This window comes from Colletotrichum chrysophilum (genome assembly GCF_026319265.1).
Source record: "Colletotrichum chrysophilum strain AFK26 chromosome Unknown scaffold_97, whole genome shotgun sequence".
NCBI classification, from domain to species: domain Eukaryota; kingdom Fungi; phylum Ascomycota; class Sordariomycetes; order Glomerellales; family Glomerellaceae; genus Colletotrichum; species Colletotrichum chrysophilum.
Genome location: NW_026517384.1, coordinates 41253 through 56092, shown reverse-complemented (window position 1 = coordinate 56092; position 14840 = coordinate 41253). Strand labels below are relative to the sequence as shown.

The following is a 14840-nucleotide window of genomic DNA, read 5'->3' as shown; positions in this document are numbered from 1 at the left end:
CGAGGCAGATTCAGGAACAACGTCAACACTTCCAGAGTGACCCCGAAGCTCTGCATATTTCACAGCCAATGCTTGATCTTGTAAATGCAAGTGGAGCAAACGTCCAACAGCAACAGCCTCAACAAGTTGCTAGATCTCAAGTAGAATATAGCGGTCTTGGGAAATTGGACTCTTGGCTGCAGCCATGCCATGGGACCATCGAGATTGTGGACTTCTGGCTCAGTCTCGGTCACCTCACCACGGCGATCGGCGTATATTGTTATACCTACTGCGGCCGTTTGTGTTTCACGCTAAGCTACAACCCTGGTTTTCACAGCGAAGAAAGTATGAATCAATTCATAGAAGTGTTGAGAATTACGATAGCTAATCACCTTGCCGGCGGATTTTGAATCATCGGCAAAGCCGGGCTCGGTCTTAGTCGGAATTCATGAGATATTCTACTCTTTAGCTTTTAGTTCCAGAAGAAACCAACCAATGTTTCATAGCCTCGTAAACATCCACGTTTTTGCCCCTCCCATATGGCCCAGAGCTATGGCCCCGATTTGCACCGTGATCATGTCAGCGGAAACTCAATCCTATCAGTAGCTGATCTAGGTGAGCTACGGGCACGAGTAGAATGACTCACTGTTTATTATGTAGAGAAATGTCCGAAGTATTTGCCCCGTTGTTTCAACCAGTTTCCATGGGATGGTGATGCCACCATCCCAGTCCCTTCTCGGACCGGGCTCGTAGGCGGCTGTCCTGGGTGTGTTGTCAGATCAAGCTGTTCATAGTCGTATGCCCGTTCATTTCGCGGTATGTAGATGTAAGATAAGTGATTTCATTTGTCTCATTTGGAATGAGAATGTGAGAAGAGGTCAATCTGTGTTACCCTCAGCTTACATGATGAATTCACCAATTGCCAGATACACTTCTATCGAAATTCGTTATGTCCCCAATAGCAGTAGTCTCATTTTGAGTCCCATATCTGAACAATATGTCGACCATCCTGCAACTCTGAAATGGCTTTACGCATTGGTAAGTCGAACTTGAATGTTGATTGACCCAAGAACTCATCAGATAAACAGATTGTTTTCAGCCTGGTATACTCAGTGCTTTACAATCTCTATCTCAGCCCCATTGCTAAGGTTCCGGGGCCATTCTTTGCCAAAATATCTCCAGTAAGCCATTCCAAGAATTCGTCTTCGAATCTTTGACAAGGGCTTTTCCTGATTACCAAATAGCTATGGCTTATGGGCGCTGTGTACCGGAGACGCCTCAATCATGATATCAAAGCGCTGCATGAGAAATATGGTACGTTTCTTATTGTCTTTTTCCACTAGAACCTGCTAACGCTTCAGGCCCTGTCGTTCGTCTTTCGCCTACTGAGCTTTCTTTTGCTACTATAGCGGCCCAAATTGCAATTCATAGGCCTGGAGGCTCAGCGAAAGAGTATGCATTTTTCACCAAAGAAGGAACACTGGAAGCCATGATGGGTGATATCATCTGGCCAGCAACGAATCTTCTTACAGTCACAGATCCTCAAGAGCACCAACGCTTGAGAAAGGCCCTGCAGCCAGCGTTCACAAGCAGTGCGTTACGTTCTCAAGAAAGCATACAGAAAGCCCATGCGTACGTCATGATTTCAAACATCAGAAAATCTGCTGCAAAAAGAAGCTGCATAGATTTGACTCCATTGATGTCACAAGCCATCTGGGATATTATCAGTGATTTATCATTCGGCGAGCCGTTGCTCAAGGATCAGCTTGGTGAGGACCTCCATTCTCTGAGATAATAACACCAACTAACGGCGACAAAGTGAAATTCGAGACACTCAAAACAACATTCTGCGCAGTCAGCCCATTGCTCGAGGCTTTGCAGGTCTTGCTAGCTGTACCAGGAGCACAGGCTTTTGCAAAAGCCTGTGTGAATTTGGTGCCCCTACTTTTCTGGCTTCCGACCAGGGTCTTGCCTTCTGCACAGCTCCGAAAGTAAGTGAACTTTCATTTTGTTCACTTATCAATTTTCTCTAACGCAATTGACTGGTAGACGGCTTGACCGCCAAGATGAAAATGAAGACTTTTTGACCGCGATCATGAGATGCAGAGAACTAGGCATAAGCATGACAGATAAAGAGCTCCAAAGTAACGCCTCACTTCTCGTGTAAGATTGCAAAACTCCATACATTATTCGTGCTAATATTAATCTCGCAGTATGGTTGGATATGACACGACCGCTACGTCCTTATCTGCTACTATGAACCTGTTACTACGCAATCCGCACTATCTGGAGGCGCTCAAAAAGGAACTTCAAAGTCACTTCACTTCATTCGATGAGATGACCGCAGCATCCCTGTCCCAGCTTCCGCTGCTCAATGGTTGTATACAGGAGGCTCTCAGGCTCTTCCCTCCGGCAAATGGCAAAGGCACTAACAGAACATCGCCTGGCACTTTCATCGATGGCATTTATGTCCCTAAGGGCGTGAATGTTTCCGCCGACATGTATACCATTCAAAGATCCCCTCATTACTGGTCCAGGCCTGATTCCTTTTGTCCTGAAAGGTGGTTTGACAATGGACCGGGTACAGAGTTTGCCAACGACATCCGGTCCTCTCATTGCCCATTTCTCCTTGGTCCGAGAATGTGCATTGGCAGGGCCGTCGCTCTGCAGTCCATGCGATTCATAATTGCAGGAATGGTTTGCGACCTCGACCTAGAGGCTGTGGGACAATATGATTGGGATAGTGACGTATCTAACTCGTATCTTTGGACAGACTACAGATGTTTCGCTGAGGTCAGACAACTCCTATAGCTTGTAGATAATCCATCAGATAGATTCCTACAATTAAAAATGAGAAGGTTTAACCTTACGTTGCGCTACTTGCGGACATGAAGCATAATATGTGGAAAGGTTTGTGCTCGGAAGAATGCGATTTGCGTTGGGCAGTCAGAAACTGTAAGGTTCAATTAATCAATCGCATCGCTTGCTATGAATGAAACATAGGTAATCACGACCCTCCATTGATGAGAAGTTATGGGATATTGTATGAAGAAGCCATTATATTTATGTCAAGGGAGTAAGAATGCATCGTGAAAAAAGGTCAATTTTGGGCTTGTCTAGGAGGGATAACTTATTTTATGATCTATTGTCCGGGGTTATAATCAGGGTGAGTCTTCTGGTAGTTCCGAATAATTTTCATCACGCCTTCCGGAGCCGGTACCGTTTTTACCCCCTTTGGCTTCCTCACATCGGTCTCCATCATATCCTTGACAGCAAGTTCATTGTGCTCTTGGAGCACACTCTCGAAGTCCCAACACTTCCGCCAAATATTAGTGTCTGCAATCGGGCGGTTGAACTCTTCCATCCAACGGAACAAGTAAACACCAGGATCCTGCAAAGTAATCAGTCAGATTGTGTGGGCCAGTTGACTGGGGGTTGGTAGAACGAACATTATGGCAAGTCAGGTGCTCAAATAGAATCATGATGCAGTGTGCAGTGTGGTATGCGTGAAACGGATTGTCGTCGGTACCGTTCGGGTAGTAATGGTCATAATAAACAGCCTTTTTAATGTTAGCATTTTCTTGACTTCGATGGCACATAAAAGAATAACCTTTCTGATATAGTCAAGGCAATGTATGTTGTGATACATCGCCGACTTTGCCATATACGTTGTCTCGCCATCGACGTGGTACTTTTCGGGCATCGGCACAACGACAGAGGGGTCCTTCCGCATAGCAATGATATCTGCCTCCTTGACTGGGAACAGATATTCTGCTGTTACACGTTCCCATGCCTTGTCAACCTCTTCGCTAGGTTCTGCGCGCCAGATCTCCGGGCCGCCCATCCCGTACTGTGCGTAGCTTTTACGCAATACCAAGGGAATTTCGATTTTATCCAGCACCGGGGCTGCTTCAATCAGACTCTGCACCTACAATACAAAATGGAGGATGTACTCACAATGCATCGAGATATCTTTCAGTCTCGCGTTGAAGCGGTGAGAGTGCTGCCAAGCAAGAAACAGACTGCTGACACCAATTTGAAAAAGCAAGAAGCTGATCATGAACATCGGGCTCTTCATTGCCTCTTTGAATGTCGTGAAAGCTCGTTGAACTCGAGATATCTTCTTAGCTCCATTCAACTCTCTTTCCATCAATGGGACGTCGGACTCTTCGCTAGATCGGCTTCCATGCTGGTCCTTCTCTGAGTCTGCCGTAGGCAGCGCCTCGTAGTCCTTGGAGCGAATATTGAACTTGCTAAATTGAGGCATCTTGTGGCGCAGGCGATTTTGCAAATCTGTGAGGTTCAGTATGCCTGTGGTACTTGATTGTAGGACTGGTAGCTAGTTTCTTTGGAGGTTGACTAAAGAAAATGCTCGAGGGCTTTCATGAACTGTAGAGCTTCGAAGGAATATCTTCGCATGCCGTCTTTCTGGAATTCCTGAGGGACCCAGACTCTTAGGTTTGCAGCTGGTATCCAATAAACTTCTTCATTTATTCTGCGGACTTTGCAGTGCTTTCCCCGACGAGAGTTTCGATGTGCATACACCGCGAGTTTCACTTGGCTATTCTCAATATCCTTGGCAATGAACTCCTCGGGTAATTGCAAAACTTGGAATCCATTAAGATCATCCGAAGGTCAGCTTTACCGCTGTACCGAACCCGCGGTAGTTTTAAGGTACGCCGCATGAAAGCTGTCACCAACCACGCGTCCGAATGACTCGGCACAGCTTGCCGCAAGGACTGCCTTGCAGTTTTCGGTTTTTCTTTTCCGTGCTTGGGTCAACCTCGGGATTAAGATGCCACATTGGGCATGCATCTTGGATTACACATCGCAGTTCAACTGATCTCCCTTTTCACGAGGCAAAGACAAGGTACTAGTATTGTTAAAAACCTCCGAATAACAGCTCATTCTATAACCCACCTCCAAACTCAGCAGTTCACATAGTCTGCTAAGCTTCGTCCAGTATCCTTGAGATATGTTGAAGTTTCGCGAATGTTTTGGAGATCTGTAGCCTCGTCGGCTTCTCAATCTTCAAGATTGTGTGATAACACGAACTTTTAGGTCGGCTCCACATCTTGAATAACTAAATGAAATTATTCACATGTGACGCCGTTTATCCGTGTCTTTCAAGCCGTATAGTCATATTCTTGTGCAACTTCCTACTTCCTTACTCTGACAATCCGACCATCACTCTCGGTTCGTGTAATCCAAAATTGCTTCTCACAGCGCAACCCCTGCAGTCTTTGTGAGACAAGATGCTTACGATGGGAGCTCTCCTCGTTATCCAGGCGGCAGTTCTGCCTCTTGTCCTGGTATGTCACATCTTGCACCTCAGCAGCTTTGTCTGAGTATTCTCATAGACCAACACTAATTGAGACAGGTTGCTACTTACTTGCTTGCATCAACCATTTACAATCTTTACCTTCACCCACTCTCCAGGTTTCCCGGTCAGTAAAGTGGTGGTGGATTACCACTACACTACATCACTGACATCACTGACATCACTGAAGGCCCTTATTCAGGCCGTGCTCAGGACTTATGGATTTCGCGCCAATGGTAACATCGACCTTTCAAATACGCCATTTCATTCTCATCGCTTACATCTTTCAGGATATCGGGTAACTGGCCTTGGGAAGTAGAGGCCTTACACGCTAAATACGGCGACATCGTCCGCATCGGTCCAAACGAATTATCGTGCGCGCATCCGCAATCGATCAAAGACATTTATGGGCAGTCAAACATCAACCATCCTCAGTTCTTTAGGAAGTTCACAACTTTCTACAAGCAAACTGACGTCGGCGGGTCCATCGGCACCGAAGTTGACCCGCATGTACACCAAACCATTCGGAAACGTTTGGCGCCCGGCTTCAGTGCGAGCGCTCTAAGAAAGCAAAGCGATATCATCATACGGCATATCGATTCTCTACTCGACCAAGTCTCGAAGCACGGGGCCAGCCCAGAAGGCATGAACATGAGCCAATGGTTCATGTGGCTTGCATTCGACGTGATTGTTGACCTTTCCTTTGGAGAGGAGCTTGGGACAGTTGAACTAGGTGAGCTTCTGTAAGCTGACAGTATTGGAACCTAAAAGCTAAATGCATGAACCACAGGCCAGGGCAATGATTGGATCAACATGTTAGCCAACAGCGGTTTCCAAATAGCCTTGGGCTACGTAGTTCGTCGTCGATGGAAAGCACTGCAAGATTTCGTACGATCCTGTCTTGTAAATGAGAAGAGCAAAGCGATGCGAACTAAGTATATCGCCAACGCCCGAGAAAAAGCTAGTCGCCGGCTTCAGAGGGGAGCAGATGTAGAACGTTTTGATTTCTTCAGCCACTTGTTACGCGACAAAGCTCCTGAAGCAAATATTGACTTCTTCGCGTCTCAAGGCACCACGCTGGTTGCTGCTGGTACCGAGACCACGTCAACCTTCATGTCTGCGCTCACCTACTATCTGCTTCAAAATCCGCAAGCCTTGCATCGACTTCAGGATGAGCTTCGACATACCTTTCGGCAGCACACTGAGATCGACGGTGAATCAACGAAATCATTGACGTATCTAAACGCAGTTATTGAGGAGGGCATGCGTGTATTTGCTCCTGCTCCATTTGGTCTGCCCAGAGTCAGCCCAGGGGCCAAGGTGACAGGAGAGTGGATACCAAAAGGGGTGAGTCTATCTGCCTCGTTAGTACCATTGGTAATAACCTTACTGACAAGCCGGGTTTAGACTGTTATTTCCACCGCAGCACATGTAACTTCTCGTGACGAGAGATGGTTTTACAAAGCCAAGGAATTCCATCCAGAGAGATGGCTATCTCACGAGCACCCATACTATGAGCCCGTCTTCTCCAATGACCGGAAAGAGGCTTCCAAGCCCTTTTCTATTGGCTCACGATCCTGCATTGGCATTCACCTATCATATATGGAGATTCGAATTTGTGTTGCTAAATTGGCTTGGAGCTTTGATTGGGGACAGGTGAGGGAACATGAGGATTTTGTCCGAGATGCGCGTTTGTTGGGACTTTGGAAGGCCGCGCCATTCCATGTGCGCTACCTCCCGTTTAAGGGGCTTGAGGTTTGAAAAGTGTAGAATCATGAAATATAGGCTCAATTGAATAGACTCAATTGACGTCGTTTCTACATCTGTTAAGTATGTTCATTGTTGACTGGTCGTGACTAGAGTAGCAATAAACCCATGCGTACCCACCCGTATGGGTAGTACCCAAAACTACCAGTACCCATGGGTAATCCACGGGTACTCATACTACCCAAACTTGTAATATGGATAGCAAAGAAAACGAAAACATTAACGACAGTCATTGTCTTCTGTTTGTGCACAATGATCAACCATTAGTACTCAGAAGGTTTCACTTGGTCATGATGAACTTCAAACTTTCAACTTGATGTTGGCCATTTAAAAGTATCTTTTCTCCGCGAAAATTGTGAGATCCTGATTTCTACCTATAAATAGCAAAAGAACCGATTTTCGTTTCGTGGAAAAAAAATATACATCCGGTCTTCAAACAATGATATCCCTCAAACTCAGTCTACCAAGAAGAATTCGCATCACTGGGTTACTATCCCCCAATGCGTTTTCGACCTCGCCAATTGTTTGCTCAACTGCCGCCTCAAGTTCCTTCAATCTCTTCAACGACAGAGCCATGGCATTGGAGCTCTTCAAAAGCCCAATGATGTACCGCTTAGTCTCATGAGGCAACCTCGGAGGGTCTGCAGAGTTGTTACGAGACATGTTCGCGGCTTGCTGTCTAAAAATGCCCATGATGTGATCCTGATGCTCGGGGTTCTGTCGCAGAGCCAAAATCAGCGGATAAGACATTTTGCCCTCATCGAGATCTTCGCAAAAGCCTTTCTGATCGGAATACTCGCTGGAGTGCAAATTCATGTAGTCATCCCTGATCTGGAAGAATCGTCCAAAGAGATGGCACATCTTGACTAGTAACTGAGCTGTGTCACTTCCAGTGACAATGGAGCTTTCTTGAAGCATTAGTCGAGTCAGAAGACTAAACATTGCGCCTGTCTTTGAGTCGATCATTTCGAAGTATTCTTGCTCTGTGGGGATTTGGAGATGAAACTTTCAATAAAGATCCCAGCTCTGACCAATAAAGAGATGCTCAAGTTGAGTCAAGAGTGTTTCCTGGCACTCGGGATTATTGAGCGTTCGGGTAAGCTGGACGGCCTGAACAAACATGAAATTTGCCGTGTTAATTGACTGCGCTTGTCCAAATATCATGTGTGTTGCTGGTAGACCTCGGCGGAGAGGGGAATTGTCCTCTATGTCATCTAGGATGAGTGAGGAATTGTGCAACAGGTCGATAATCTTCTTGATAGTCTCAAGCGACTCGTCATCCACTAGCAACCACTGATCCAGCGCCTCAACCATCAGTGACCGTAAGCCTTTAGATGGCATAGAGCGTATGTACTGGCATGGAGCCATCAAAGCTCGGTTGCTTAGTGATGACGAAGTCTTGTTCTCATCCGCTGTGAGTGCAAGAGGCTCGGAAAGCGCCAAATCCGTCGTCGGATATGAGTTGTGCGAGGTGACACTTGAGATGTATGGTCCCGGAGAAGAAACTGAAGACTGAATAGCGACATCGCGGACTGGCGAAGATGAGAAGCTACCGTCGCTGTGCAGACTTTCATCGTCGCGCCATGCATGATGTCGAGGGCAATTGGCGCACCAGTAGTGATTACCGGCAACAATCGCTCCGCAAACCTCGATGTACTTCTTGAGATTCAAGTCGGCATTGGGATTCTCCCCGAGAAACTCAGCCCTAAGTCGCGCAAAAGTTTGTTCGTAATCTATGATCTTCTGGCGAACGGTCTCTCTGGCCTGCTCCATGGACAGACCTTGAGTTCTCATGAATAGGTAGACGGCATTGACAATTCTAGGATCCTCCGTCTGTTGAGCTTGGCGCCACTCGCGGTCCCAACTCCAGTAGTCGTTCGTCAACACAAGGGCCGATTCAGCCGCTTGGAAAATTGGACGAACAGCCGTTTTCTGCTGTTCTGAAATGTCGACTGCCATCCCAAACTCTACCATACTCCAGAATGCCCTACAAAATATTAGCCTTTTCCCACCATGCTTACGCTGATACGTGTACTCACTCCATGCCCCCATTCAGGTTTCTGAAGATCAGATACTCTTCAAGGCTGGTTATTTCATTCACATCGCTCCTTTCCATCACATCCAGCCATTTAGATCGGTATGTGTTGATCATGCGTAAGGCCCGAGGTCGATCAATCTCCATTGCCTCAAGAAGACATTTTGATATGTAACGCTTCATTTTCATGGAGCGATCAGCAGCCTTAGAACTGCTCCGAGTGTCCACTGCGCTTATTTCCATGGCCTGACTAAGACTCTTGTGTTCTTTGAGAGCTTCCTCATATGGGAGCTCGTCGCACAAATCTGCGAATTGACTGATCAGATTTGGGAGTGCGGAAATTTTCAGAGACAACACAAACTAACCGTCGTGGATGTTTCCCATGTTAGCCAAGTATGTGATGACTCCCAAACGTTCAGGGAGAGACTCTGGGAAGATGAAAGCCCCCCAGTTTCCGACGGGACTCCAAGATGAACCGGACTTGTGCTCCCAGCCGTCGCCAATATAAGCACCCCAGTCCAGAATCGACTGTTTGGTGGCGTCATCTGCAAGATCATTTCTATGATGAATGCGGATTGGTAGTGTTGTGAAGCAGCCAGTGGATGCCGCCACCTCAGCGTCAATATCGACAGAATATTCCCAAATAGCATCCATGATGCGAGAGTTGATTGCCTTGTTGACGTAATGATCCTCCAATGATTTGAGAACGGTGCGAGTATGATTTCTCGGCGCTACCGAAAGTTTTTGTTTGCTTTTTCCTCAGAGGGTGATCTTAGTGACTGACAAAGTGTTCTAGTAGTAATGCTTGGCTAAAAGCCACTACATCCACGCGGCCCATCGTATAAATCTATGGGAAGACTTTTCCGATGCGCATACAGTAAGGTTCTCGTAGCCTTCCCCGGAGTTGGCCAACTAGGATCCTCCGTAGCCTCCGTAGGCGTTCGGTAAGCTTTCTCGTTCTTCTGGAACAACGATGTCGTCCCTGACTGTCCAAGAGTACGTGCCTGGACCATGCATAGTACAGCAGGGCTGATGTTTTGGGGCGTGCTTGCTTTGGCCATGCATTAGCCATGTGTTTGGAATACTTTGATACGTGGTGCTCGGCTCATGTGTTTTTACTTGAAGATAGTTCGAAATGGTTCAATCCAAAAGTTCGGGCTTTTTTCTTCGGAATAGGTTCGGCACAGAGTCAAAGCAAACGCATGCGATCCCCTCGCGTTAGCCCCACTCTCACCCGCGCAACTTTGTTGTATGCAACAAAGCGATGCATCGTGGAATTACAGTTTCCCTTGAAACGAAAATTCTTTCTCCGCGGAACCTGCCTCTAGGCCGATAAGAAGAAGCTCAAGAGATGGGGTTGCCATCTGATTTTCGTCCAACATGTACTTACCGGGAACTCTGTTGAGGATCCGAAAGTCTCTCGGAAATACGATGGACTGAATCAAGTTCAAGGCTGCCATGACTTCTGGTTCGGTGCCCGGATGTTGAAAAGGATGACCGCGTGCGATACGGGAAAATTGGCGTTCATCCTAGTCAAAGCCAGCGGCCGCGAGAGAGTAACTGTGTTCAACGGTGTGCGCTGTCTCATTATTCATTTGTCGAGAGGGGAAAGAATGTAGTGGTTAGCTTTCTTCGTTCTCTCACCGGAGGTGTTATGACAATGTTCAGAGCCATTTGACTCTGCTTTAAGAAATCTCATCATTGCAGGCCCCCTACGCGACATATCGTAATAAGCCAACGATCAATCAATGAGACAAATCTGAGCACATTGAACATTTGGTCCTCGCCACAGCATCATGAGCACATCACAAAAACCGCTTCCTATCAGCTTGGCAAGCTCGCTGAATTCAACGAAGTGCGAATACCGACAGTTGGGCAGATCGGGATTACGCGTTTCTGTTCCTATTCTCGGCTGCGCTGGCTTCGGAGATCCTACAGGCATTCGCCCATGGGTCCTGGGTGAAGAAGAAGCAATATCTCTTCTCAAAGCCGCATATGACCGCGGCATCAACACCTGGGACACGGCAAATATCTATTCGAATGGATTGTCAGAAATCTTCATCGGAAAGACTATCAAGAAGCATGCTATTCCGAGAGAGAAAGTTGTTCTTCTTACGAAGTGTTTCTGGGCTGTTGGCGAAGACCAATCTGTTCAGCACGCCATGATGCCCGTGGAGAAGTCGAAGGACTATCAGAACATGTTCGGACTTTCGAGACCGGCCATCTTCAACGCCGTCGACGCGTCGCTTCGCAGGCTGGATACAACTTACATCGATGTCCTGCAAGTCCATCGTTTTGATCCAGATGTTCCAATTGAGGAGACGATGAAGGCCTTAGATGACCTCGTCCGGATGGGAAAAGTGCGCTACATAGGTGCCAGTAGTATGTGGGCATGCCAGTTCGCTCGAATGCAAGTAGGTTTTCGTGATCTTCTGGGTTGCACCCGCGAAGCAAAGCTGACGTAGTGCTACCCAAGCATGTTGCAGAACTTCATGGCTGGACAAAATTCGTCAGCATGCAGAATTGCTACAACCTTGTTTACAGAGAGGAAGAAAGGGAGATGATCCGGTTCTGTAACGACACGGGAATTGGGCTCATTCCTTGGTCTCCTCTGTGCAATGGCTGCCTCACTCGTCTGCCTTCTGTCACAGATCGTTATATGAGTAAAAGAGAGGAGTTTGAGAGCAAATTCGGGCTTTCTCTGGGACGCGTTGAGCCTCATACCAGCATCATATCTCGAGTTGCGGAGGTCGCACAAAGCAACAAATGGCCCATGAGCCACGTTGCGCTCGCATGGATCAACAAAAGGGTATGCAGTCCGATTGTGGGTTTCACAACTATCGAAAAGATGGACGACGCTCTTGGGGCATCAGGCAAGGTACTTGATGAAGGCGACGAGAAATACCTGGAGGCGTTATATAAGCCCAAAGTCGTGTATGGCCATAGCTAAGCCCTTGTCTTATAAGACGAAGCTTACGAAGGAAGTGAAAACCTTGAGAATGCTCGCTCACTTTGAATGAGGATCATTGTTTGACGACCATCAAGACGTGATGAGAGCTTGCAGTTGAAATGCGTGACAGATTGCGGGAAGAAAGAAGGAGGCCAGAAAGATATGAGCCTCAGTCATTTGATTGAGTCGAGGAGTCTTATGATGCACTGGAGCGAAAGGAAGTTCTCATATCTTCGAAATCACATTCATCGAGGCTCTCATGGGCATTCGGACTGGCCGTGCGCAGAAACAGGATTAGAACACTGTACGTCCCCAAGTAGAAAGCAAGAGCCAGGCGACCAAGTCCGCCCTGATCAAATATTAGTAAGGCTCGTCTGCACTGTACACACTGTGCACCCACCTCGCGCGTCAAACTTCACCTCAAGCGAATCTTTTTCACATCATCAAACGACAGCAACCTCATCATATCACCACCATGGTGCGAACGCGCCCCCGAAACAAAACGCGGCGCGTAGCCGTCATAGACTACGGCTCGGACGGCGAGCCGCCCGAGGCCCACGAGGACCCCGATGATGACAATTTTGAGGCGCCCCCACCTGACCCGGAAGACGATGAAGACGACCGCATGGACCTCGACGGCGGCGGCGACGATGATTTTGAGGCAGAAGACCCGTCGTCACTTGCAATTGACGCGGGCAACCGGGATTTCGACGATGAGGATGACGAACGCCCCGCGTACACCAGCTCAGCCGGCCTGCGCAAACGGCAGACGGACATGGCGGCGCTGGAGAAGTACCATGCCGACGGGCGCCCGACACGGTATTACACCGGCGCGCTGAAACGCGGTCAGAGGAATCAGATCTTGGACTACTTTTACGGGCCTGATGAGGAAGCGATCGGGATTGCGGGATGGTTGTTGAGTCGGTGGGCGGCGTACGGGGTCTTGCCGAGTAAGGTGCCTGGCGGCGATGCTTGTCCTGTGTCGAGTCCTTGGCTTGAGGAGGGGCATTTGGAGGAGCAAGCTGAAGTCTCGAAAGTGTGGTTTGCGAGGGTAAGCGGTGGAGAGGGGGTGACGGGCGCGGAGAGGGAGATGAGTCGTGAGGAGGCTGAGGAGTGGAGGGTGAAGCCCGACGGCGAATTAAAAACGGTTCTTGGACCGTACCCGGAGCAGAAGGAGGTGAAGATTGCGCCACATGAGTTCTTGGTGCTTTCTGAATTCGGGCTGCCCATGGAAGGAGAGGCGGATGAGAAGGTGGCTGGGTGGATGTTCGATGTTGGTGGCCTTGTGATCGGTATGGACTGGGCTCTCAGAGGAGAAGGGGACTCGCAGATTCTCGCGCTCGCTGTCAGTCCGCACACTGACCAGCAGCTCGATGCCGAGGATGCCGTTGATGAGCAGAAGGGCACTATACAGCTGTGGGAGCTCCACGGTCGGACGGACAAGAACGGCATGCTATACCCGCAGAACCGCTCTGCAAAGCTGGCCCGGACTGTCTGTTCGGAATGGGGAAGAGTTAAGAGAATCAAGTGGTGTCCCATCCCATTCACGGACGATGGCTCACTGGGTCTGATGGCACTACTCTGTGGCGATGGTCAAGTCCATGTCGTCTCAATCAAGGACATCGATGATGACGAGCAAGACTCCTTCAGTAAGTCACTCTGTTCTTTGCGGAAGCAATATCCTAACACTTAGTAGCAAAACTCGAACACGAGATCGTATCCCTGGGCCTCCCCTCGGAAACAAACGTCACAGTAACCTGTTTCGCCTGGGTCACCACGAACCGCCTCGTAACAGGTCACTCCGACGGCTCTCTCACCCTATGGTCTATCGCCCCGCGCGTCTGCCTGTCCCGTCACGACGTGCACTCCACCTACGTGATGCACATCGACACCGCCTACCCGTCAAACCCATACCTCGTCGCCTCGACCCCAATCGCCGGCTACACCACTCTCGTCGACCTGTCCGACCCATCCTGTGAAAGAACGAGCTTCCCCTGCTTCGCTATCAGCCCGCAGCCGAACCTCCTGCAGTGGAATGATCATCTTAGAGGATTCTTTAGTACGGTGCCCTCTGCGAACCCGCTGAACGCGTCAGTCGGGTTCATCCACTCGAGATGGTACGCGGCGCAGGTGCGGAAGGTCATGGACGGGGACAGGCTGCCCACATGTCTTGCGGTGGGCCTGCACCACCCATTCGTGCTGGTTGGATACCTCGACGGAACGGTTTGGGCCGCGAATCCCGGGAACAGGATCTTTGCTTCAAAGCATCACTTTGGGCACAAGATCAAGGTGTTGGAGCACACATACATCCCGCGCGAGAGGCTACCACCATCGGTCCAGCAAGTGAATGGCAACGAGCAGGGATGTCGCGGCGTGTCAAGGATCTTGCAAGGCTTCCGCCCGGTTCCCAATGTCAACCCTAAGGTGGATACATGGAAGAGCAAGGTCGCAACCAACAAGAAGAAGGACAAGAAAGGCAAGGGAAAGGCCAAGGGGAAAGCTAAGGGCAAAGCCAAGGCTGGTGCAGTGGAGGAAGAAGAGGATGCGGACGTGCAGGGCGGCCAGGAGGAGGGCGACGGACACTTTGCTGATCCGACGAGAGCCGTTCTCTCGGAAGCGTTGACGAGAGTCACAACTATGGCGTGGAACCCGAACCAGGAGACCTCGTGTTGGGCTGCAGTGGCGATGGCCTCGGGCCTAGTGAGGGTGATGGATCTGGGCGTAGAGTGCTAGACTTCGGCATAAATGATACCCTTTTATTACCTTACACATTTACTTCTATCTCTACA

General features: G+C 48.9%; 3 protein-coding genes across 3 annotated transcripts; 2 read left to right on the top strand and 1 right to left on the bottom strand.

Moving 5' to 3' along the window:
* Positions 1–3121: 3121 nt before the first annotated feature.
* Positions 3122–4246, bottom strand: COL26b_009755 (uncharacterized protein; the record flags this gene model as incomplete). Its single annotated transcript, XM_053182472.1, has 3 exons — positions 3122–3370; positions 3590–3885; positions 3937–4246. The coding sequence occupies 3 exons, from the start codon at positions 4244–4246 to the stop codon at positions 3122–3124; spliced, it is 855 nt and encodes a 284-aa protein (XP_053033559.1).
* A 7020-nt stretch (positions 4247–11266) lies between these two features.
* Positions 11267–11665, top strand: AFTS1 (Aldo-keto reductase afts1; the record flags this gene model as incomplete). Its single annotated transcript, XM_053182471.1, has 2 exons — positions 11267–11483; positions 11646–11665. The coding sequence occupies 2 exons, from the start codon at positions 11267–11269 to the stop codon at positions 11663–11665; spliced, it is 237 nt and encodes a 78-aa protein (XP_053033558.1).
* An 861-nt stretch (positions 11666–12526) lies between these two features.
* COL26b_009753 (uncharacterized protein) lies at positions 12527–14784 on the top strand (the record flags this gene model as incomplete). The annotated part of the gene is made up of 2 exons (XM_053182470.1): positions 12527–13700; positions 13748–14784. The coding sequence occupies 2 exons, from the start codon at positions 12527–12529 to the stop codon at positions 14782–14784; spliced, it is 2211 nt and encodes a 736-aa protein (XP_053033557.1).
* Between the last annotated feature and the right edge of the window lie 56 nt (positions 14785–14840).